The sequence below is a fragment of the Cetorhinus maximus genome, chromosome 23 (genome assembly GCF_964194155.1).
Source record: "Cetorhinus maximus chromosome 23, sCetMax3.hap1.1, whole genome shotgun sequence".
Classification (NCBI taxonomy): Eukaryota; Metazoa; Chordata; class Chondrichthyes; order Lamniformes; family Cetorhinidae; genus Cetorhinus; species Cetorhinus maximus.
In genome coordinates, this window is record NC_135901.1 from 51,097,774 (window position 1) to 51,123,763 (window position 25,990).

General features: G+C 43.9%; 2 protein-coding genes across 2 annotated transcripts in view; one reads left to right on the plus strand and one right to left on the minus strand.

Annotated features, from left to right (window-relative positions):
• LOC144698553 (uncharacterized) overlaps positions 1–25,990 on the minus strand; it is an 81,443-nt gene that overhangs the window by 41,332 nt on the left and 14,121 nt on the right. The window lies entirely within an intron of this gene.
• On the plus strand, positions 17,012–24,375 carry LOC144698554 (uncharacterized). The gene is made up of 3 exons (XM_078570488.1): positions 17,012–17,086; positions 19,613–20,221; positions 24,337–24,375. Exons 1-3 carry the CDS (start codon positions 17,012–17,014, stop codon positions 24,373–24,375), a joined length of 723 nt encoding a protein of 240 aa, XP_078426614.1.

The following is a 25,990-nucleotide window of genomic DNA, read 5'->3' on the forward strand; positions in this document are numbered from 1 at the left end:
CTTGTGACGTTCCAACAGGTGAAAGGCGCTTTATATATACAAGTTGTTGCTGTTGTAGGATATATTTAGAAAGGGCTAATCTCCTCTTTTATCTTTCACGCTGATACTTTTCTCATCGACATTTTAACCTGAACTAATGTGAATCAAGTTTGCGACGTTAAAAAAGTTTTAACCCCCTCAGGGAACTGAACCTCACTGACAATCACAGAGGAACAGACACAGAGAGATATACACCGAGAGTGACAGAGGCTTAAGGAGCGACACACACCAAGAAAGCAAGGAAGTCATCAACTTGGCTCAGTGTTTGTTCCATTTCCGAAAGCAAATTTCTTGAATGCTGACAAATGAATGGAAATAAGAAAATACCGACGTATTTGGATGGGTTTCCTTCTAAATAACTGATAATTAATTTGGTTAAAATCACAAATGGTGAAAACTTTAATCCGCAGGATTCCAACCGTCGTGTTCATATTTACAACAAACGTAACTTATCGAACTTTCACTCACTTGAATAAACAAGCCTGGATAATGCTCTTACCAGGTTTCAAACCACAGCACCATCATACGTGAAGCGAATATGACCCCACTCGCCTCTATAAACCCTGCGCTGTAAAGAGCCCAATGGAGCTGTCTGGAATGTTAAGCGGTGACGTCATGCAGCAGCACTTTGGGTCTTTGTTTTGAAGAAATGGAATTCGGCTGTTCTCATTAGGAATGCTGGAGACAGACTGGTCAACAATGTCATCATCAAATGGCACAGAACTATAAGAGGATCTTCCACCCATCGTCTCCATGTCAGTTTTGTACAAAGAGCTTTATAATTAATGACAATTTCCTTCTCTTCCTCCTTAATCCTGTTTTTTTTTTCGCTTTCAAGCCATTGCACAATTCCCGTTTGGAAACTCGGTGTTAAGAAAACCAATATTGAAAGTTTCAGCTGGTTCCTCACTTGAGAAAATACGTCAGACTTGCTCCGGGACTGATGTGGATGTGGTGCCAGTCAAGCAGACTGCTTTGCCCATGATGGTGTCCATTGTCTTCACTCTCACCACATCTTTGGAGTTCAGCTCTTTTGTCTATGTTTGAACCAAGGCTGTAATGAGGTTTGCAGAGCTTTACTTTAGTCAGAGGAACAAGACAATATAATTTGCTGGCTAACCTGGATCTTTTAAAAAATACATTCACATAATGTGGGCTTCGCTGTCTGGGCCAGAATTTATTTCCCATTCCTAATTGCCCTTGGGAAGGCGGCATGCCTTCTTGAACCGCTGCAGTCCATGTGGTGTAGGTATACCCACAGTGCTGTTAGGAAGGTAGTTCCAGGATTTTGACCCAGTGACAATGAAGGAACGACGATATATTTCCTAGTCAGGATGGTGAGTGACTTGGAGGAGAACTTCCAGGTGGTGGTGTTCCTATCTATCTGCTGCCCTTGTCCTTCTAGCTGGTAATGGTCGTAGGTTTGGACGCTGCTGTCTCAGGAGCCTTGGTGAATTCCTGCAGTGAATCTTGTAGATGGTACACACTGCTGCTACTGCGCATCAGTGATGAAGAGAATGAATGTGGATGTGGTGCCAGTCAAGCAGACTGCTTTGCCCATGATGGTGTCCATTGTCTTCACTCTCACCACATCTTTGGAGTTCAGCTCTTTTGTCTATGTTTGAACCAAGGCTGTAATGAGGTCAGGAGCTGAGTGGCCCTTGCAGAACCCAAACTGGACATCAGTGAGCAGGTTATTGCTAAGTCAGTGCTGCTTGATGACCCCTTCCATTACCTTACTGATGATGGTGAGTAGACTGATGGGGCGGTAATTGGCCAGGTTACATCATTCTCACTCTTTCATTCCCAATTTGGTGGGAAGAACGAGGAGAGGCAGCATAAATTGCAGGGATCCGGGGGAAAGGCCAGGTAATGGCCATGACAAGACGGGCAGAAAGACCGCTTTCTCTGCTGTAACTTTTATGATTTCATACAACTAATAGTGGCATAGGAGCAACTTCTGCTGTCGTGGCTGAGTGATTAAATCGATGGATTGGAAATCCATTGGGGTTACCCCACGCAGCTTCGAATCCTGCTGACTACGTTTCCTGTTATTTCTGACTTTAACTGCACACAGGCAGAACTAATTGTCGTTTGAATTGAGGAAAAGTGATCCAAACACATCCGTGATCTCTTATGTCCATTCATTGTCAGCCTTCTGCAAATCTCCAGTCGGAAATGGAAAAAAAATGAGCTAATTTTGTGACATGATTTCATCCTGGCATTTGTTTCTCCTTAGGCCTCTGTCAGTCTCGGTGTATACAGCTGTTTGTTTTCCTCTGTGTGGGTCAATGTGGTTCAGTTCCCTGAGGGGGTGAACACATTTTTACGAGCATAAACTGTATTCACATTCGTGGTGCAACTTCACATTACAATGTTACAGTGAAAAATGTCAGGATGAAAGAGACAACAGGAGTCTGTCTTTTTCTACGTATGGACTACAACAACAACATATATTTATAAAGCTCCTTTTACCTCATGAAACGTCACAAGACGTTGCCCAGGATCATTATATAACAACGTGTGACACTGAGCCACATATTCGGTCAGATGACTAAAATCTCGGTCAAAGGGGGAGGCTTTAAGAACTGTCCTAAAGGAGGAAAGTATTGATTTCATGTTCCAGCGAACAGCAATAGTTCTTCTCATTGGCTGAAGACGTCACTTGTGTTCAAACGACACAGACCACTTGGTCAAAGAAAGTTGTCCCTGGTAAAAGGGATCTGGAAAGGGAAAATGCCATAAGAAGCCTGCATGTGTAAAACTGCTAGGTTAGTGGTTAGAATGTGGTAACTTTATCAGTACAGCCTGCGTTCGTTTCCTGGTTAGGGATTTGAAACTTATTCCTCCTGGGCGAGCTGTTCAAATCAATGTGATTGATTTGCTGGTTGAAAATAACACTGTAAAGCTCGGATAGAATTGGTGGAGTGAGAGTGGAAGTTTCACATCAGAGCTGGAAATGTCAGAAGGGCAAAACTCGGGAACAAACCCAGAATCGGAGTGACAGAGTGAAAATAAAAGAGAAGAGCTGTGATACGTTGCAAAGCACTGACTATAGAGCTGGTGGTGCGAGGCAGAATATTATTCCTGTATTACCCATGTCACATGCAGCTCTAATTTCCTGATTTATCCCATGCTCAACATTCCCACTGCAGTTTGGTGGCCTATAAACAACTCCCACCAATGTTTGCTGCCTCTTGCTGTTTCTTAGCTCCACCCAAACTAATTCCACATATTGATCCTTCAATCTAAGATCCTCTGTCACTAATGTACCGATCTCGTTCCTTATTAACAGCGCGACCCCGCCTCGATTTCCTTTTTGTCCATTCTTCCTAAAAGTATACAGATCAACCAATCACACTGCTCTTTGAAAGCAGCACACAGGGCCGAATGGCCTCTTTTCTTTGCTGTAACTTTCTGTCATTTTATTTTTCCTAATACCACGGTTAAGATGAACTTTCTTACCTTCCATACGATGCTTTGAATTCAAGGCATTCAGCAAATTCAGCGAGTTGTCTTTTCATTTATGGCAGGGAATTTGGAACCGGACTCGTTGAGCGGCAACTAAATGTTTTCAATCGTCAGATGGAGCTCACTGAGTCCAAACAGGCACTGTTAGCATCAGCCTGTTATGTACATTCTTGCTGTACATCTTCTGAGCTATAAGCTGATCACAGCTCCACTTTCTGCACATTGACAGTGTGAAAATAAGCACAATTTCAAATCTTAACAAGGTGCATATTTGTGATTTTCTGTGTGTGTCAATGTGGTTCAGTTTCCCATTTTCACCACCCAAACATTGGCCATGTTAGTTCTGTGGCTTCATGTCAAGGTGGTACAGGGAAAAAAAGAGCAGTTTTAAAACATCTCTCTCTTTTCTTTGAATGGAAACTGTTCAGCAACTAAACGTTCGGATGTTACTGGGTGATGATTGAAGTTTTCACGTGACCTTATTAAGTAGCTGAGAACGCTCGAATGGCCAATTCCTGATCATATTTTTTAATATTCTAATTCAGTGTCAATGTTGGTGAAGACAATGTTTGTGTCTAATCTGAATGTGGTAGTGAGGCCGAGTGGGCTCAGCCGCTGGTTCAGGTTTCGATCTCCCTGGTGATTTGGGCTTCAGTCCCACCGCTGCCAAACTTTCTGGTGGTTTGTTATTTGAGGCGCTTCCAAGTAATTCTCCGTGGGGTGAAGGGGCAGCTGAGCTGAGCTGTGCAGTGTTGTATTTCAGTTGGAAGAATGAGGAGAGACAGTGTAAATCCCAGGGTGACTGGGAAAAGGTGGGGCAATGGCACGGACTGGAAGACCTTCTTTCACTGGAACTCTCTGCATTCATTCTATTATTTTAAACAAACAACTTGCAGCCTTTACCCAATTGTCCTGGCCGAGTGCTTAAGGCATTTTTACACATGGTTCGAATCCTGCCAACTCCCCTTCTTCTCATTCCTGACTGACCCAAACTGTCTGGAGAATAAATTATCAGTCAAATGAAAAAGAAAACCACCCAAACACCCCCGTGTTTCTTACTATTGTTCATCTGGAAACATTCACTACATTTGGCCCCTGAAATGGAACAATAATTGACCAAGTTGGTGACATCCTTGCTTTCTGGGTGTTTGTCTCTCCTGAGGCCTCTGTCACTCTCGGTGTATGTGTCTGTGTGTGTTCCTCTGTGTGTGTCAATGCGGTTCAGCTCCCCGAGGGGATGGACACATATTCACTTCATAAACTTGACTCACATCAATTGTGCAGCTTCGTATTAAAATGTCAAAGAGAAAAATATCAGGATGAAAGATGCAAGAGGAGTTTGCAATGTTTGGAAGGAGGTGCAGCTAAGAAGTGGAAGATGTGAATGATGTTACTGATGATTGAGAGGAATGTATTGTAACCTTGGGGATTTTGTAGGCCGATTACCTTCTACACTTTGAAATTCAGAACAAGCTGAGGCTCCAGGGAGGAAGGAACATTGATCTCCCTGAATATTTGCATAGGGAATAATAACTGTGCATTCCCGGCTAGTTTATCCGGTAAAGCGTGAGACTCTTAATCTCAGCATCGTGGGTTCGAGCCCCATGCTGGGCCCCGCCGTTTTTTTGAAGCTTTGATGGGTGATCCCCAACTCCCCATCCCTCCAGCAGTGTCACCGCTCAAACTGAGTCTTTCTCCATCCCGCTTTGTTAATATCACAGCCGCTGGTTTCTGAGTCTTACTCTTCTGGAAACTAACTCACCTGGTCCCTTTACCCCGCCTTTTCCCCGGAGACCTGCATTTTCTGTCCAATTCTCTTTTGAAATCTGCCTCTCCCACATGCTCAGGGAGTGCATTGCAGATCCTAACCACTCGCTGTGTAACAGAGAAACCCCTTTAGAATTATCGGCTTCGGGACAAGCAGAATACTCAGTGACAGACAAAACACCGAAAGGCTCGAAGGGAGACGGCACCGGTTGTAGGAGAGCTGGTTCCCAGTGACATGGATGTGTCTGCAATGGGTGGGATCAGACTTTTTCCATGTGCCCACAATGAATGTCCCACCCTTTATTTGGGAAGAGTAAAACTGATAGGGAATAATTGTCATTGCAGTCGCGGCAATCTGAAGCTCTCTCTCACTGAGCCATTGGTTTAGGATATCTTACAGAGTGCAAGTGCTTTTATTAAGTCTCTGTGGTGCAATTAATCAGCGCGTTTGGCTGTTATTTGAAAGGTTGGTGGTTCGAGACCACACAGGGACGAAGCTGGCACTTTTTTCGCCCCATCATTACTCATTAACACTCTGATTTGTTTCGGGGCCCTGAAACTACAAGAAAATCCATCCCACACCCCACGTTGAAAACTCGGCTGTCACCCACTGAGTTCCCACACCAAGCTCTGTTTATGGATATTCATTTCGGACATAACAAAGAATATGAACGATCGTGAACCCCCATCTAAATCAATAGAGATCTGTGAGGCTATTTGATTGAAACAAGCCCATCAATTAATCGCTCTTCCTCAGCTCCACAGTGAGTGATACAGGAACAAGTCGCAATAGTCCAGCCCCGCACTCTCCAATCACCCGCTGCCAGCGGAAACATCTTCTTATTTTGCTGAATGTTATCTTCAGAAATGCTGAAGAGCGAATCTAATGTGGCTGCAAGATCCAGCATTCAGTTCACATTCAACAACAAACAGGAATGGGAGCGATACAACTTTTCCACACAGCTGGGTGATAATGTTTCCCCGAGCACTGAATGGAGTAACTTGCACATGTGAAATGAGTGGGGTAACCACAACGCTACAGGAACATTTCCCTGCCTGGATCCCAATGGAGCTGTCTGCAATGTTAAGCGGTGACGTCATGCAGCAGCACTTTGGGTCTTTGTTTTGAAGAAATGGAATTCGGCTGTTCTCATTAGGAATGCTGGAGACAGACAGATCAACAATGTCATCGACAAATGGCACAGCGCAGTAAGAGGACCTTCCACTCATTCTATTTATAACCAGCCTTTTACGAAGATCTTGCCAATTAGTCCCAATTTCCTTCTCTCTTTCCATGAATCAGAAATTTCTCCCTTCCAACCATTTCCAAATTCCCTTCTGAAGAAGGAGTTTCTGCAGAATCCATGCAGTTTGCCTTAATGAACATTTCCCTTACCCAATGAAATGAAGAGTTGGACTAGGGTTCCTTCTGAAGTTTTTGATATAAACATTAGTTATTTGTGCAATTAATTTCATATTGAATTTACAAAAGATGTTTATTCTGATCGGACATGTCCTCAGTATTTTGTCACTCATGATTACCATGAAACTATCGTTGATTGCCATACAAACCCATTCACCAGTCCTTTAGGGAATTCAATCAGTCGTCCTTAACTGGTCTGACCTGCCTGTGACTCCAGTCCCACAATGATGTGGTTGATTCTCAACTACCCTCCGAAATACTTTAACAAGTTACACAGCTCAAGGACAATTCTGGATGGGCAACAAATGCTGGCCAGCTGTGCCTATGAAAGAATGAAGATCCATGATGAGGAGCGATGAAAAGTGATTTTGAACCATCTCTCCCATTCCCTTGTGTTCAATCACAGTATCAGCTGTGCCTGCCTTTAGGTTAATGCTAGTCTTTGGATCACACTGGTAGTCATCTTTCAGTCAATAAGTTACTGTGAATTTGCATTTGTAAACTCATTAATTTCTGTTGTTGACTAAAGAAACTGGTATTTTTTTTGTGCCTAGTCAGTTTCATCCCTCCTGAATTTGAGAACGCTTTTTGAAGTTGGTGAAGGGCAAATTTAATGTGGCGCCGAGATATTATATTCAGTTAATATTCAGCAACAAATGTGAATTATGGAACTTTCCCTCACACTTAGATGTGTAAATCTCGATAATGTTTCTACCCATTTCCAGACAGTGGGCCTTTTGCATGTACTTGATAACCACTACACTACAGAAACAATGGACAGAACCACAGAGAGTGACTTAGTATATCAAACCCTGCAGTCTTACTGCACGCCCGAACCCTGGTTTGTGGAAGTCCAGTTTGGCTGAAAAACATAGCCATGCGGCAGAGAAATTGATCTGAAATTAGAATCATAAAATGTCACAGCACATCAGCAGGTCATTCAACACTTCACACATGTGCGAACTATCTCACTGTAATTCGTCTCATTTTTGTCTCTTTCTCATAACTGTGCCTTTTGGAGAAAATCATTCAAAGCCTGGGGAAGTGCCAATGATACATGGCTGTGACATAATATATTCAGTTATTGTTTAGCAACAAACGGGAATTGTGCAACTTCCCGCAATTAGATGATTCAGTTTTGATAATGTCTCTACCAGCTTTTGAACCAGTGACCTTGTGCATGTGAAGCGAATGTGATAACTACTATTTGTATTTTTATTCATTTATGGGACGTGGGCATCGCTGGCGATGCACCACAGAAACAATTTGCGAGAAAATGCCAAAGGGACTTGTATAGAATTTCAAACTGTGTAGACCTGCTGCACTGCAAGATCCTGTTTCACAGGTATAAAATTGGGGCGGGGCATTTTGGAATGCTGCAGAGAAATTGATCTAATTGTAAACTGACACAGCGCATTAGGAGGCCATTCGACCCATCGGGTTTGTGCTTTCTTCAAAGAGCTAACCACTTAGTTCCAATATCATTCTTTTCCTTCAGAACCCTGCAGGTTTTTTTTCCATGTCAAATAATTATGAATTCCTTTTTGAAAACTCTGAGTTAAGGAAAACAATATTGAAAGGAGCTTCTGCAGTGTCCATGCACAGTGTGTGAAAATTAACAAAGTTTCCCTGACCCAATGACACGGAGAGTTGGACTGGGGATTCATATGTTGTCTTAGAAATGAAGAGGAATATTTATTTATGCAATTGATTTCCTATTCAATATTTAAATGAAGTTTATTCTGACCAAGCATCTCAGTCGATATATACAATGTAATTCCCCTTATTGTACAGCCTGTTACAGAGGCTGTTATAGAAAAGAGGGAAAGTTTTGCTACAGCTATACAAAGCCCTGGTTAGATCACACCTGGAGGATTGTGTATAGTTCTGGGAACGGCACCTTATAAAGGATCAATATTGGTCTTGGAAACAGGGCAGTGCTGATCCAGCAGAATGTCAGTTCTGGAATGTAAGTGGACATTCTCCCCTCCGTAAATTGAGGTAATCCAAAACTGCTGTCCGTGTCTTCACTCACAGCAAGTCCCATTCCCCTATCACCCTCTACTCGTTGACCTACATTGGTTCCCTGTCAAAGAATGCATTTACTTCAAACTTTGTGTATCCTTGTGTTCAAATCTCCCGTTGTTCTCGCCCCTCCCTATCTCTGAGATCTCCTCGAACCCCAGAAGCCTCTGAAATATCTGTGCCCCTCTAATCCTGGCCTGTTGTACGTTCCCAATCAGAATCGCTCCACCATTGGTGACCGAGGTTTCAGTTACCGAGGCCCCAAGCTCTGGAATTCCCTCCCTCCACCTCGACCTCTCTTTCCTCCTTTAAGGCGCTCCGTAAAACCTATCTCTTTGACCAAGCTTTTGTTCACCTGGCCCAACATCTCAATATGTGTGTCAGTGTCAGACTCTGTTACATAATGATCATGTCAACCACCTTTGGAGGTTTTATTACGTTAAAGATGCTATCTAAATATAAGCTGTTGTTGTAATGGGGCATATAGAGAAGGAGACAAGCTCCTCTTCCAACTTTCACCCCGATATTTTTTTGATCTGAAGTTGCACAACTAATGTGAATAAAGTTTGTTCTGTTAAAAATGTGCCCATTCCCTCGGGGAACTGAACCACATCGACACACACAGACCAACGGAAAGAAGAAACCACGGGAATGTTTGCGTCGTTTTGATTCCGTTTATCCAATAATTAATTCCATGGGCACCTTATTAAAATCAGGAATGATGAGAACTGGAGACGGTAGGATTTGTACCTCTGTGAGGAGACCCCACAGGATTCCAATTCCATCCCCATATCCACTCAGCCTTCAACACAGGGCCGATAATGACGTCACTGCTGTTTGTATAAAATCACAGACGGCTACATCAGACGGTCATTCAGCATGTCGTCTCTATGGAAGAGCAACTCAACTACTGTAGTACCACACCCGACCTTTCCCCCACAGCAACTCTCCTCGTTCTCTCTGTCAATATGAGGTGGCATCTGCTTGTCCTAATGGGGCTGCTAAATGTTGAGCAGCGGTGGGAGGCGAACTCACGATTTCGTGCATACTTTAAGCCAGCGCCTTGGCTCGCTCAGCCTCGCTGGACGAAATTTATGAACCGCTTCCTTCACAAGTTTTGGCACTGAAATAGAACAAAAACTATAGATTAGGAATAGGCAAAATACTGCGGATGCTGGAAATCTTAAACAAAAGCAAAAAATGCTGGAAAAACTCAGCAGGTCTGACAGCATCTGTGAAGAGAAAGACAGAATTAACGTTTCGAATCCGTATGACTCTTCTTCAGAGCTAAAGGGAAGTAGAAATATGAAGTCCTACTTCCCTTTAGTTCTGAAGAAGAGTCATGTGGACTCGAAACGTTAACCCTGTCTTTCTCTCCACAGATGCTGTCAGACCTGCTGAGTTTTTCCAGCATTTTTTGGTTTTGTTTCAGAGTAGGAATAGATCATTCGGAACCTCAAACCTGCTCTGTCAGTTTATCAGATCATCCTGCACTTTGTAACAGAAATCATCTCCACTCAAAAACACAACGAGCTACAGTGAAGGGTTGGCACCATTTAAACTCTCATTCAACTGGTCTGGGTCCAAATCTCCCGTTAGAAATGACAAGAAAACTTATCACTGATTTCACTCCGGGTCTTGACTTCAGAAGGACAGGACACAAAGTAACAAAGTACATTTCGACAGAATTGGTTATAAAATGGCAGAATGACTGGGAAAGTGCATCCGTGGTGTTGGGAAACATAAAATTATAGAAAGTTACAGCAAAGAAAGAGGCCACTCGGCCTGGCGTGCTGCTGTCAAAGAGCAGCTGTGATTGGTTGACCAGGAGTGGTCAATTACTCTTCCATTTCACACTGCGAATTTAGTGAATGTTTGCAGATGATCAGAAATAAGACACACGGGGTATTTGGATGTTTTTTATTCAACTTAACCGATAATTAATTCCACAGACCGTCAGTTAAAATCAGGAATGATAAGAAGCATAAACAACCGGGGTCAAACCTGCGTGAGAAAACTCCAGCCAATTTCCAGTCCATCAGTTTAACCAATTCGCCACAATACCTAGTGAAAGTTCGCTATTGTTTGTATAAAATGATAGAATGGAGACAGGGAGTAACAGAGAAAAAAGATTTTCAGTCTGTGCCATTGCCCCAACCACCTCTCCCCATTCCCCCAACCAAAATGCAACACTTCACAGGTCAGCCGTCCCCTGGCCGCACGGAGGATTTTTTGGAAGCGTCTCAAACAACAAAGCACTGGAAAGTTTAGCAGCCGCGGGACTGGAGCCCAAAGCAGGAAAGCCTCGGCCAGCATCTTAGCCCACTCGGTGACTCAGTACCACATTTAGAGCAGAAACAACCATTGCCTTGACCGGCATCGGCTCTGAATTAGAGTGTGGGAAAAATATGATCAGGAATAGGCCATTCGGCCTATTCTCAGCTACTTCATAAGATCATGTGAAAACTTCAATCATTATCCGCTTTGTAACATCCGGGCATTTAGTAGCTGAACAGTCTCCACCCAAAAAGAAACAGAAAGAAATGTCCTCTTGCATCTTTTAAAACAGCGCTTTTGTTTTCTCTGGACTATCTTAATCTGAAGCCACAAAACTATCGTAAACAATGTTTGGGTGGTAAAAATGATGAACTGAACCACATTGACACACACACAGGAACACACACAGACATCGACACCAAGAGTGACAGAGGACAAGGGTTTGTTTCTAAGGAGAGACAAACACCCAGAAAGCAAACCTGACACCAACCTGGCTCCGTTTTTGTTCCACTTCTGACTGTAAGTTTCGTGAATATTTTCGTGAATGAACGGAAATAGGAAAACGCCCGAGTGTTTGGATGGACTTGATTCAATCTAACCGATAATTAACTCTGTAAACACAGAGTTAAAACCAGGAATAATGAGAAGCGGGAAACCCCAATGGATTTGGACTCCATCGCCTTCGCTACTCAGTCACCACGACTGACTCAATGCACAGGGTGATGTTGTTAGTATGAAATCATGGATGGCTACAGCAGAGAAGGAGAACATTCTTGTCCGTGCCGGCTCTCTGGAAGAGCAATTTAACTCATTCCATAACCCCCGTCTTTTTCCTCACAGCAATTTATCTTGAATCTGTCTCTCCTCGTCCTTCCTGTTAAAATGAAACACCGCACACAAACCGTACAATTCGATTTGAGCTGGCACTTGTTCGACTCGCTGTTCAAGCTGCTCATGTAGAACTTTCAATTTCCAAAACCCACTAACCTCATCACTGCGGCTTCTGTGAAACTGACAAGGGAACACGCGGCAGAAATTCATCACTGAAAGTGACTGACACACATCAAATTCTACACGCGTTTACCTTTGTAGGAGGCTGTGGCACAGTGGTACTTTCACTGGTTTGGGATTCTGGGGATCAAATCTCACCATGGCAAATGGTGAAATTTGTTTTCAATAAAAAATCTTGTGATCATCACTAATGGCAGTAGGGACGAAAATCTGCTGTCCCAGCAATAACTCTTATATACTCTCTGGAAGAGGGCTGACTTAGCCAGGGACTACCCACCCATCCAGTTTATGAACCCAATCTTTCCCTGGAAAGCAGGGAATGGGAATGTAAGACACGAGAAGGGTTCACAGGACCTGATTGTCCCAGACACTGATTATAGGAATGTGCACAATATCAATTATCCACATTCTTGTGTATGTTGTTAAACTTTGAAATTATTTTGAACTGATTTTCAATGTGAAGAATCGGAATGAGCTTATTTTGTTCAGTAGATATACAAGAAGGTACATGCTCATGTGCAGGCACTGCGTGTTTGAAACTCAAGTGAATGGTTCATATCATTTCTGCAGTTGTACTAGTCTGGTTTCAAATTCAGTTCCTAATCTGTTTAGTGTCTGGAATTCAAAGTGTTGGATAAAAGGACAAGATGTACATCTCGCTAGATTGAGTTATGAAATGCCATAATAACTTAGAGAGATGCAACCGGGGTGTTAGGAAACACAAAATGACAGAAAGTTACAGCAAATAAAGAGGCCATTCGGCCCTGTGTGCTGCTTTCAAAGAGCAGTGTGATTGATGTGAATATTCGAGGGTGTTCGTAATTTAGGAAGGATGGGCAAAAAGAGAAAGGAGGCGGAGTCGCACAGTTAATAACGACAAGATCGATACATTCAAGAGAGAGGGTCATAGGTTGAAGGATCAAGATGTAGAATCAATTTTGGTGGAGCTAAGAAACAGCAAGAGGCAGCAAACATTGGTGCGAGTTGTTTATTGGTCACCAAACTGCAGTGGTAATGTTGGGCACTGTAATAAATCAGGAAATTAGATCTGCAAGTAACATGGGTAACACAGGAATAATATTCTGCTGTGCACCACCAGCTCTATAATCAGTGCTTTGTAACCCATCACAGCCCTTCTCTTTCATTTTCACGCCCTCTGCATCTGTTCTTGACTTGTTGCACGTGTGACATTTCCAGCTCTGACGTGAAACTTTAACTCTCACTCCCCTAACTCTGACAGAGATGTTCTGTGTTGCTTTCAGCCAGGAAGACAATAACATTGGTTTTAACAGTTCGCCCAAGGGCAGTAAATCTCAATTTCCTGACAGGGAATCAAACCTGAGGTGCAGCAGTGAAAGTGCTGAACCCTAACCAGTCGGCCATCAGGGAAGATGCTAACAGGGCTGGAAATTTGGCTCATGAAGGCTGATTTTGGCATTTTTTCATTCCCGATTCCTTTCACCAGAGATAAATTTCTCTGACCAAATGGTCTGTTCAGGTTGAACACTATGAGCCAACGAGAAGAACCATTGCTGTTATCTGGAACATGAAATCGATAGCTTCCTCCTTTAATACAGTTCTTCGCCTTTGACAGAGCTGTTAGTCATCTGACCGAATATGTGACTCGGTGTCACACTTTGTTATATAATGATCCTGGGGAACACCTTGTGGCGTTTCATTAGGTTAAAGGCGCTTTATAAATATAAATTGTTGTTGCAGTTTAACAGACAGAGAAATAGACAAACTCCTCTTGCACCTTTTACCATGAGAGTTTTTCCTTGTAACATTTTAAAATGAAGTTGCACAACTAAATTAAATAAAGTTTGTGCTGGTAAAATGTGTTCAACCCCTTGGGGAACTGAAGCACATTGGCACATACAGAGGAACACACACAGACGGATACATCGAGTGTGACAGAGGCCTAAGGAGAAACAAACGCCCATAAAACAAGATGTCACCAACTTGGCTCAGTTTTTGTTTCATATCCGACTGGAGACTTGCAGAAGACTGACACAGAAATGGATTTGTTTGGATGTTTTTTCTTCTATTTGAATTAGAATTAATTCTACAGACAAGCAGAAATAACGAGAAGAACAGTCAGCAAGATTCAAACCTACATCGGGAGGCCCCAATGGATTTTAAGCCCATTCACCTTAAACACTGGGCCACAACTACAGAACTTGCTAACATGCTAATATTATTTGTTTAAAATCATAGAATGGTTACAGCAGGGAAAGTGGGCCTTCTGCCCATCCTATCATTGCCATTACCTGACCTTTTCTCTAGAACCCTGGAATTTACAGTCTCTCGTCGTTCTTCCTACAAAATAATAGCATGTTTAGTTAAAACACAGAAGTCTCGTTCAGCCAATAACAGCATCGAGTGTGTTAGACATGAACATGAAGTGAACAGTGAGGTGAAATACTGCCACAAGCTGCGGATGTACAACTTCCAATTTCCAAAACCCACCAACCTCATCAATGCGGCTCCTCTGGAACTTTCAAGGGAAATATTGATCCTTAAAAGGGGCCGCTCCCAGAACTATACACAGTCCTCCAGGTGTGATCTAACCAGGGCTTTGTATAGCTGTAGCAAACCTTTCCCTCTTTTCTATAACAATCTCTGTAACAGGTTGTACAGCAAAAGATATTAGATTGTATATTTCGACTGAGAAAAACGAGGAGGTGCTTGATCTCACAGCCATGTGTCCTGGTCAATGTTCACGAATATTAATCCGCAATATAATGAAAAAAACATTTAGGCCGGCATCGAGCCCATTCGAAATCTATAGAATTATTGGATTCAAACAAACCCATCAATTATTCTCTCTTCCTCAGCTCCACAGTGAGTGAGACAGGGAAAAGCAGAAAAGCAGCAATATTCCGGCCCCGCACTCTCCAATCACCCGCTGCCAGCAGAAAGCAGCAACTGCAGCTTGAATGAGCGGGTTACTGCCCATCCCTGGAACACAAGATACTCCAACCCGGGCCAAACTTCCCAATTCACCGAACACAGGCTCAAGGAAACGCAGGTAGATTATATCCCGGTCCCTAACCTCCGAGCAGCATTTACTGAATACCCGAGGGAACGAGTCACGAACAAAAGTAACACCAACTTTCTAAATCTTTTTATTGGGTGTGTTCATTTCATTTTAAGTTCTGTAGATGGGAAAATGGCCGAAATAGAGGTTGGTGAATAACAGCTTGGAACCATGTTCCTCTCGCCCACTGCAATGCTGATCCTTCCAATTTACAGGTATTTGGGGGCAATTATCAGTTTGATACTCAGATTAGCTCCGTCTCCATATTATAAGATGAATCTAGCACTGGAGAAGGTAGAACCATAGAACACTACAGCACAGAAAACAGGCCATTCGACCCTTCTAGTCTGTGCAGAAATATTATTCCACTAGTCCCATTGACCTGCACCTAGTCCATAGCCCTCCAGACCTATCCCATCTATGTATCTATCTAATTTATTCTTAAAACTTAAGAGTGAGCCCGCATTTACCAGGTCAGATGGTAGCTCGTTCCACACTCTAACCACTCTCTGAGTGAAGAAGTTCCCCCTAATGTTCCCCCTAAACCTTTCCCCTTTCAACCTAAAGCCATGTCCTCTCGTGTTTATTTCTCCTAATCTAAGTGGAAAGAGCCTACTCGCATCTACTCTGCCTTTTCCCCTCACAATTTTGTTAACTTCTATCAAATCTCCCCTCATTCTTCTACGCTCCAAGGAATAAAGTCCTAATCTGTTTAATCTTTCCCTGTAACTCAACTCCTTAAGACCCGGCAACAATAAAGATTTACTGGATTGATGTTAGAACTGAAAAGTTTTAACATTCAACAAAGATTGAATTGATTAAACAGGTTTTCTCTAGAAAACAGGGTGAGGCATGACCTGATCGAAGCCTTTAATATTCCGAAAGGGTTTGGAAGATGCTTCCACTTACGGATAGACAAGAATAAATAAAAGTTGGTCACCAGGAAATCCAATGTCCAATTCAGAAGCAACGTCTTTAATCAAATATAAAAGCAGAAAATGATGGAAATACTCAGAAAATATGGGAATTAAACTATGTCTCTCCTCAGACGCTACCAGACCTGTTTATAATTCGAAGTTCTGTTTTTATTTCAGATTTACAGCATCGCCTTTCATTTTTTTCTTCAGAAGAGAATGTAGAGCCCATTGCCAGAGGATTAGAAATCCAAGTCTGTGCTGGACACGCCTAGGTAAAGTCACACTGTGAAAACATCATTCAGCAGCTAATTATGGAAAAAGGTTTACTCGATCATCTGATTAGTTGACACAGCAACAGTCACATCTGATGGAGAAAATTTAGAGATTTCTTGCGTGTGAAGGCATTTACTCAGTTTGGCCACCAGTGAACAATCCAGCTATAAAAGTTCAAAGGATTTGCTCCGCAATAGGCGCATTCTTACTGACAAGACGGAGTTTAAATGTTTGGTGTATGGAAGGAGAAATCACTTCTTCACTTCAAATGCGAAGAATCCAGTGAATTCACATCTAACTGTAGGGGTTTGTTTTGTTGTTAATTACACCCAGGATAGAAGCATGGTAGAGGCCGATACAATTTATCGTATCAATTGATTGTATAATTTAAACCTTGACCATAAAGCTGCAATTACCATCGGATCATAAAAATTTATTGGATATGCAATTACGTCCTCCCACCCAGCATTCAATGCGGGACAGAATGTGCCCTATCCAGAGCGCCAGGGTCGTACGCATGCGCATGGCGGTGTCTGATTCGCACCTGCGCATTGCGGGCTCTTGGCTGAGCATGCGCAGTGCTGTCCTGTGAGTCGAGTGGCAGAGTGGGTGAGAAAATGGCGACTGGAGCAAAATAACAGAGTTAGTGGGTGTGCGGGAGGAATGGAGCCAGCGGAGTGGGCAGGGAGGTTTTATAAACACTTGGTGCAGCCCGCAGAGCCTTAATCAGAAACTACAGGCCCCGCGTTTGCAGCGAACAGACCGGATATGGCTGGGTCTCCCTCTGCTCGGCCCGGGGACGCGGCTGTGCAGCAGAGCGCATGCGCGGTCATCCTGGTCCAGGTAGCAGGAGGACAGAATGTTGTGAATATCCTGGACTGACAGGGATGGATTTTGGAAACTCCTTTTCCAGGGGTTTAGAAGGGGAGGATTTACACACAACAAACTCAAACCAAGAGAAATATTTCTCAATTTCTGTCCTGGACTGACAGTGATTGATTGTTTTGCAATCTTTTCATAGGATATCACATGGGAAGGATTTGCAGACGGGAAACTCAAACCAAACATCAGATCAAGATCTGACAGACTCACTCGATTCATCAACCTTTGAGAGTAAGTAATGAGTTTCAGGTCATTATCACTCATTGTGTAAAATTTTTGCTCACACCCCTCCTGTAAATCTTGCTTCTTAACTTAAATCTGTGTCCCATAACCCTTTTATGATCAGATAATGTGAACAGCTTTTCTTTAACTACCTTATGTAAACCAATCATTAACTTGTATACCTCTATCAAATTTCCCCTCAATCTACTTTGCTCCAAGGAAAACAACACCAGTTTTTCCAAACTAATCTAAAATCCTTCACCCGTTGAACCACTCTGGTAAGTCTCCTCTGCACCCTCTTAAGGACCCTCTCATCCTTCATAATGTGTTGTGATCAGTGGTTTACACAAACCCAGATGTTCTGTGTCCATGTCTGTGATGTCATCACACATCGACAATTACACTGTGACATCAGCACACATCGATAATTACACTGTGACATCAGCACACGCCGACAATTGCGCGGTGACATCACCCCGCTCCCAGGGTATTTCCTCAACTGGGAGATTTTTCTCTGACTTCAGTGCTTCTGATATCTTTCCAGCTACATTCTCCGGCAGGAGTTTCCAAAGCTGAAAAGAGTTAAATTGTTTCACAGGTGAGTAGTTTTGACAATTCATCTACAATTTGGAGCTTTTAGTCCTCTGTTATCCGTGTGAGGTCCGACAGCTCTGCGGCTGGTGTGACTCCTTTACTGTGGATCTGATTCTGTGTCTATCCATTGCTCTGTTTCACCTCTGCCCTCCCTGATCACCTCTCTGCTGTTGTCTAACTTTCTCTGTCTCTAATAGTGGGTGTATTTTAGCTCTGTTTAGGATTTTACGGTTACTTCTGCCAACTGCTGCCCTGACCATGTGCTGCTGGCTTACCAGCTATAGCTTCCCACCATGTCTTTCATAGTCAGGAGTTGTTTTTCCTGCGATATAGTGCATCTCTCTTCTACCCCTGAGCTTATATTGATCATCAGCTTCTGTATCATTTTTGTTCCCTGTAGTTCATTCTGCACCCCTGAAATGTTAACTCTGTTTCTCTCTCCACAGATACTGCCTGACCTGCTGTGTATTTCCAGCATTTTCTCTTTTTATTTCAGATTTCCAGCAGCTGCAGTATTTTGCTATTATTTTATTGGCAGGCAAAGTTACTGAGGTGGAAATAGATGGTCTTAGTGATATGTAGTCAGAAGCTCAGCTTAGGGTGAAATATGACACTAAGATTGTGAACAGTTTGGCTCAGCCTCAGAGTTGTCAGAGAGATGGATGGCATTGATGGTTAGGGAGTGGAGTTTGTAGCAGGGACTGAAGACAATGGCTTCAATCTTCCCAATATTTAAATGGAGGAAATTTCTGTTCATCCAACACTGGATGTTAAACAAGTCAGGATGGTGTGTGACTTGGAGGGGAACTTGGAGGTGATGGTGTTCACATACATCTACCCTGGTCCTTCTAGGGGATGGAGGGTTAGGGTTTGGGAGATGTTGGTAGAATTGTAGATGCATAAAACCCCTATCCTTCACCCCCTGCCTCTCCCATCTCCCTCTCTATTTCCCCCAGTAGATGCTGGTGTTTTGTATAGTCCCTGACCAGTTGGCAGGTTCCCTTCCCTGAGAGACATTAGTGAACCAGTTGGGTTTTTATAACAATCCAGCAGTTTTCATGGTCACTTTTTCCTGGTACTGGCCCCACAAATTACCAGATTCATTCAGCTCAATTTCACAACCTGTTTTTGTGATATTGTGGTTTCTCTCTCATTCACTTTTGTCTATTTAAACTATTTCCCCAGGATTTTCAATTGGGAAACCCAATGTTTCATCAGAATCTAACGGTGTCGCACAATCAGTCATAACCTGAATTTCATCGGATTTTGAACATGGAAGGAAAAAGCACCGTTCACCGTGGGGAGAAACCGTACATGTGTTCTCTGTGTGGACGAGGCTTCAGCCGATTATCTGGCCTGTCAAAACATAAATGCAGTTACAGTGGGGAGAAACCATGGAAATGTGGAGACTGTGGAAAAGGATTCAATTATCCATCCAGGCTGGATACTCACCAGCGCACACACACTGGGGAGAGGCCTTTCACTTGTTCTGTATGTATGAAGGGATTTATTGATTCATCCACCCTCCTGAGACACCAGCTCATTCACACTGAAGAGAGGCCGTTCACCTGCTCCGAGTGTGGAAAGGGATTCACTTGGGCATCCAGCCTGCTGAGGCACCAGCGAATTCACTCTGGGGGGATGCCATTTACCTGCTCCGAGTGTGGGAAGGGATTCATTCAGTTATCCAACCTGCTGACACACCAGAGAGTTCACACTGGGGAGAGGCCATTTACCTGCTCCGAGTGTGGGAAGGCATTCACTCAGTTATCCAACCTGCAGACACACCAGCGAGTTCACACTGGTGAGAGACCATTTACCTGCTCCGAGTGTGGGAAGGGATTCAGTCAGTCATCCACCCTGCTGAAACACCAGAGAGTTCACTCTGGGGAGAGACCGTTCACCTGCTCCGAGTGTGGGAAGAGATTCACTCAGTCATCAAACCTGCTGATACACCAGAGAGTTCACTCTGGAGAGAGGCCGTTCACCTGCTCCGAGTGCGGGAAGCGATTCACTCAGTTATCCAACCTGCTGACACACCTGCGAGTTCACACTGGGGAGAGACCATTTATCTGCTCCGAGTGTGAGAAGGGATTCGTTAATTTATCCGATCTGTTGAGACACCAGCGAATTCACACTGTGGAGAGACAGTTCACCTGCTCCCACTGTGGGAAGGGCTTCACACAGTCATCCCACTTGCTGAGACATCAGCGAATTCATACTGGAGAGAGGCCGTTCATCTGTCCTGTATGTGGGAAGGGATTCACTGTGTCCTCTGACGTCCTGAAGCACCAGCGAATTCACACTGAGGAGAGGCCGTTCAGCTGCTCCAAGTGTGGGAAGGGATTCACCTGGTCATCCCAACTGATGAGACACCAGCGAGTTCACAAATAACAAACAGGATGTTGCTGTTAATCACATCCAGGACTGAACCTTGTTCATTGTAGTCTGTTTCTGCTGATGTTAATAAACTCTAGCCCAGTTATTGGGGCTAATATTCTGGATAAGGACAAATAAAATATATTTGTGTTAAATATAGCATATTGAGTCTTGTTATTATCTCTAACACAAGTTAGTTTCTCTGGAAGGGCTCTCCCTCTCCCCTCTCTCCTCCATCCTCACCTCTAACAACAAGTGTAAGGAGCTCATGGAGCTTCTTTGTCACTAAGATTGAGACAATCCGATTAGCTGCCGCTGCTGCTTCCCTCCCTTCCACTAGCCCACTGGGACAAACTGCCTCTATAATGTTCCACCTTGTCCAAGCCGTGAACCCACATCTTTCATTAGCTTCTCCCCCATCTCCCTTCCTGCCCTCTCAGTGGTCATCTTGTCCATGAGACACACCTCCTGCTCCATCGACCCTATTCCCACTAAACTGCTGATCCCCCAACTTCCCCATGTTCACTGATATTGTTCACAGTACTCATTCTTCTGGTACTATCCCTCTCTCCTTCAAATCATCACACTTTCCTCAAAAAACAATTACTTAACTCTACTGTCCTTGCAAAGTATTGACCCATCTTCAATCCCCAGTTCCTCTCTGAACTCTTGAAAAGTGTTCACACCTCCCAAATCCGTCTCCATCTTTCCCAGAACTCCCTGTCTGAATCCCTCCAATCAGCTTTCTGCCCCGCAACTGCACTGAAACAGCTCAGATCAAAGCCACCAATGACATCCTATGTGACTGTGATAAAGGTAAACTATCTCTTCTCGACCTGCCTGCAGCCTTTGACAAGGTTGACCACACCATTATGCTCCAACACTTCTCCACTGTCGTCCAGCTGGGTGGGGCTGCTCTCTCCTGGTTCCATTCTTCTCTATCTAATCATAGTCAAAGAATCGCTTGGAATGTCTTCCCTTCCCACTCCCACAGTTACCTCTGGTGTCCCCAGAGGACCCAGCCTTGGCTTCCTTTTATTTCTCATCAACATTCTCCCCACAGCGACATCATCTGAAAACACAGTGTCAGTTATCACGTGTACACTGACAGTGCCCAGCTCTACCTCACCACCACCTCTCTCCACTTCTCCACTTTTGTTAAATTATCAGACTGTTTGTGGATGTGCAGAAATTTTCTCCAATTAAATTTTGGGAAGATAGAAGCCATTGTTTTCATTCCTGAGCTTCCAACTCCATTCTTTATCCTATTTCTATCAGGTCATCTCTTAGCCTTCTCTTTTCCAGAGAAAAGAGCTTCAGGGTGTTTAGCCTTTCCTGGCGATTATAATGTATCTCTTTTTGGAACATTTGTGAATGAATTTTTATTCCCCTTGGCCCTTGCGACGCCTGACAGCAGTTTCCAGTCTGTATGACCCTTCTTCAGAGGGCGTCTCTATTGGACAGAGCGGTTTCTTGGCCGCAGAGAATTGTGGGATTTTGAAAATGGGAAAAGAACGCACCATTCACAGTGTTCTGCATGTGGATGAGGTTTCAGCCGATCATCTGGCCTGGTCAAAACATAAATGCAGTCACAACTGAAAGCAGTTGTGCAAATGTTGACACTGGGAAGGGATTCATTTACCCATCGAAATTGGAAACTCATCGGAGCATTCACACTGGGGAGAGGCCATTGACCTGCTTAAAGTGTCAGAAGGGATTCACTCCGTTATCCCACCTGCAGACACACCAGCGAATTCTCACTGGGGAGAGGCCATTCATCTGCGCTGTGTGGAAAGAGATTCATTAATTTATCCAACCTGATTGCACATCAAAGAGAGCTTTTAAATTTCAAGACTGTGGGAAGTGCTTTACAAGTTCTCAGGAACTGATCCACCAGCAATGTATTCATACTGATGAGAGACCGTTCAGATGCCTTCTTTATGGGACTGGGTTCAGGCAATCATCCCACCTCTCTCTACACAAGCGCTCTCTCGCTGGGGAGAGGCTGTACACCTGCACTGAGTGTGGGAAGATACGCATTCATTCATCCCACCTGCCGAGACACCAACGAGTTCACAGCGAACTACAGTGATTGGATTTTGCTGTTAATAATATACAAGAATGAACTATACCCATTGGGGTCTGTTTCAGCTGATGTTAATAAACTCCAGCCCAGTTATAAGGTTAATATTCTGGACAAAGATCAAATAAATCAACATTCTGTCAAACACAGAGGATGTTGAATTTTTAAAAACATCTCTAACACAAGTTAGTCCTTGTTTTGGACTCTCCCTCTCCCCTGTCTACTGCATCAACACCTCCAACAAGTGTGAGGAGCTCATGGAGCTTCTTTGTCACTCAGATTGAGACAATCCGATCAGCTGCCTCTGCTGCTTCTCTCCCTCCCACGAGTACATCCTTGACCCCGACATCCTTGCAATTCTCATCCAATCTCCGACCACTCTTCCGTCTCCAAAATCATGCTTAACTCCCAAATCCATGTACAATGGTCCTGGAACTTAGGGGTAAATGACATTGTGAAAGGATTGTTCACCGGCTGATTTGTGATGTCCTTACTGACAAGACGGCGCTTAAATGTTCTGTGTATGAGAAGAAACAATAATTGTTCACACCGTCTACTGAGACTCCAGTGAGTTCACATCTAAATGTAGGGGATTTTACTGCAGTTATTTACACCCAGGACAGTTTTATGGCAGAGGACCCATGCACTTTGTTTGTCATACCAATTGACTGAATAATTTTATATATTGGTCTTGGGCTTCGTTCGTCATCGGATCACAAAACATAATTTTCTATTCAAAAAAACGACCTCTCAATGGCAGCCTGATTACCCAGCCTTCAACAGGGGCCAGAATGTGCCCTATCCTCACAACAGCAGCTCCCTACACATGCGTATTAGGGTGTGTGCTTGGAGCATGCGCAGTGCGGCCCATTTCATGAGCTTGCGCAGTACTGGTCTGTGACGGAAGCCACTCAGTGCGGGTGAGAGAATGTCGAGTGGAGCAAACTAACAGAGTTAGTGGGTGTGTGAGGAGGAATGGAGCCGGCGGAGTGGGCAGGGAGGCTTCATAAAGACACAGTGCAGGCCGTACATCCCAAAGAACAAGGTACCGGTCTTGTGTTTGCAGAGAACGGGCCGAAAAATTCTGGATTTCTCCCTTCGCCAGGCCCGGGGTAACGGCCGCCATCTTTATAGGGGGCAATGTGCAGCAGGGCGCATGCGCGGTCATCCTGGTCCAGCTAGCAAGAGGAGAGAATGTTGTGCATTTCTATCCTGGACTGACAGGGATGGATTTTGGAAACTCCTTTTACAGGGGGTTAGAAGGGGAACATTTACAGACGGTTGAGATCTGACAGAGTCACTCAATTCATCAGGACCTGGATCATCCTTTTTTAATGCTCTGTACAAACCGTTTCCCAAACCTGCCATACTCAGTCCAGGATAGAAATTCAGGGCCTGGATTCTATCGGCCTCTGACTGTATGCATTGAGTTCCAGGTCATTACCACTCATTGTGCAAACATTTCTTTCTCACATACCTCCTGTACATTTTACCCAAAATCTTAAATCTGTGACCCATAATCCTTTCACGATCTGCTACTGTGAACACCTTTTCTTTACCTACTTTACGTAAACCTTTCATAATTTTGTGCACCTTTTGTTAAATCTTCCCTCCATCTACTTTTCTCCAAGGAGAACAATCCCAGTTTCTCCAATCTAACCTTGCAACTAAAATCCCTCATCCCTCGACCCATTCTGGTAAATCTCCTCTGCCCCCTCTCAAGGACCCTCCCATCCTTCACAATGTGTGGTGATCACTGGTTTGCACAGACCCAGATGTTCTGTGTTCGTGTGTGTGACATCATCACACATCGACAATTACACAGTGACATCATCACACATCGACAATTACACGGTGACATCACCCCGCTCCCCGGGTATTTCCTCAACTGGGAGATTTTTCTCTGACTCCAGTGCTTCTGATATCTTTCTAGCTGCAGGCTCCTGCAGGAGAGTTTAAAGTTGAAAACTGAAATTGTTTCAGAGTTGAGTGTTTTTGACCATTCATCTACATTTTGGAGCTTTTAGTTCTCTCCTCTGTTATCTTTTAGAGGTTCCATCGCTCTGGGGCTAGTGTGGCTCCTTTACTGTGGATCTGAATCCATGTCCATCTTTTGCTCTGTTTCACCTCTGCCCTCTCTGATCACCTCTCTGCCTTTGTCTAACTTCCTCTGTCTCTAATACTGGATGCACTTTAGCTGTGTTTGGCACTTAACTGTTACTTCTGCTGATTGTGTCCAAACAAGGTTTCCACATCTACCCATCCCCTGACCAGCTGTCTTACCAGCTTTGTCTTCCCACAGTATCTTTCACAGTCAGGAATTGTTTTTCCTGTGCTATAGTCCATTTCTCTTCCACTTCTGAGCTTATATTGACCATCAAATTCTGCACCATTTTTATTCGCCCTAAATCATTGTGCACACCCTGAAATGTTAGCTCCACAGATATTGCCTGACCTGCTGAGTATTTCCAGCATTTTCTCTTTTTATTTCAGATTTCCAGCAGCTGCAGTATTTTGCTATTATTTTATTGCAGGCGTTGCTCGCAGAACCGAGTCTAGAAACACAGACAGACCAATTAAGAGCCGGTTTGTATCAGGGTGGGTGTTGGTTACAGAAGTTGGTCCCTGGCCTCCACTGTAGGTCCTTTCTCAACCAGTCACTGAATCACTGAATGATTACAATACAGACGGAGGCCATTCAGCTCATTGTGCCCATGCTGGCTCTCTGCAAGAGCACATTAGCCAGTCCCACTCCCCTGCCCTTTCACTAACCAGACCAGCAAATATTGCCTATCCCCAGTTGTCTGTGGAGAAGATGATGTATGACCTTCTCGAACCGCTGCAGTCCATGTGTTGAAGGTGCTCCCACAATGCTGTTAGGTAAGGAGTTACAGGTTATTCACCCAGTGGTGATGAAGGAACAGTGCTATATGTCCAAATCAACAACAACAATTTGTGTTTAAATGGTGCCTTTAACTTAATAAAACTTTCCAAGGCATTTCAAAGAACAGCATGCATTTAAAAAAAAGCATTAGAGATTAGGACTGTACAATCAAAGCTCTCTGCTGTTGACTGAGTTCTGAATTGGCTGATTGATGGACACTGTAACCAGGTCAGTCTGCGTTTCCTCACGGTGAGTCTGCAGTGGTGACCTGAGCCTGAGGAGGAGGAGAGATTAACCCTATGAAGACAGAATAAAACAGCACAACTGCGCTTGCACAACGGCAGCAAACACAGCCTTTAAAATAAGGATGAGAATTTTATAATTTAGGTTCTCCTTAACCCGGAGCGTTTGTAGGTCAGTGAGCTCAGGGGTGATGGGTTAACAAGACTTGGTGCGAGTAAGCACATGGGCAGCAGAGATTTGGATGACCTCAAGATTACAGGGAGGTTGAATATGGGAGGTTGGCTGGAAGTGTGTTAGGATAGTTCAGTCTAGAGGTAACAGAGGAATGGATGAGAGTTTCAGCAGCAGATGAGCTGAGACTGGGGTGGAGTTGGGCGATGTTACTGAGGTGGAAATAGGCGGTCTTGGTGATGATGTGGATATGTGGTTGGAAGCTCATCTTGGGGTGAAATATTTCACC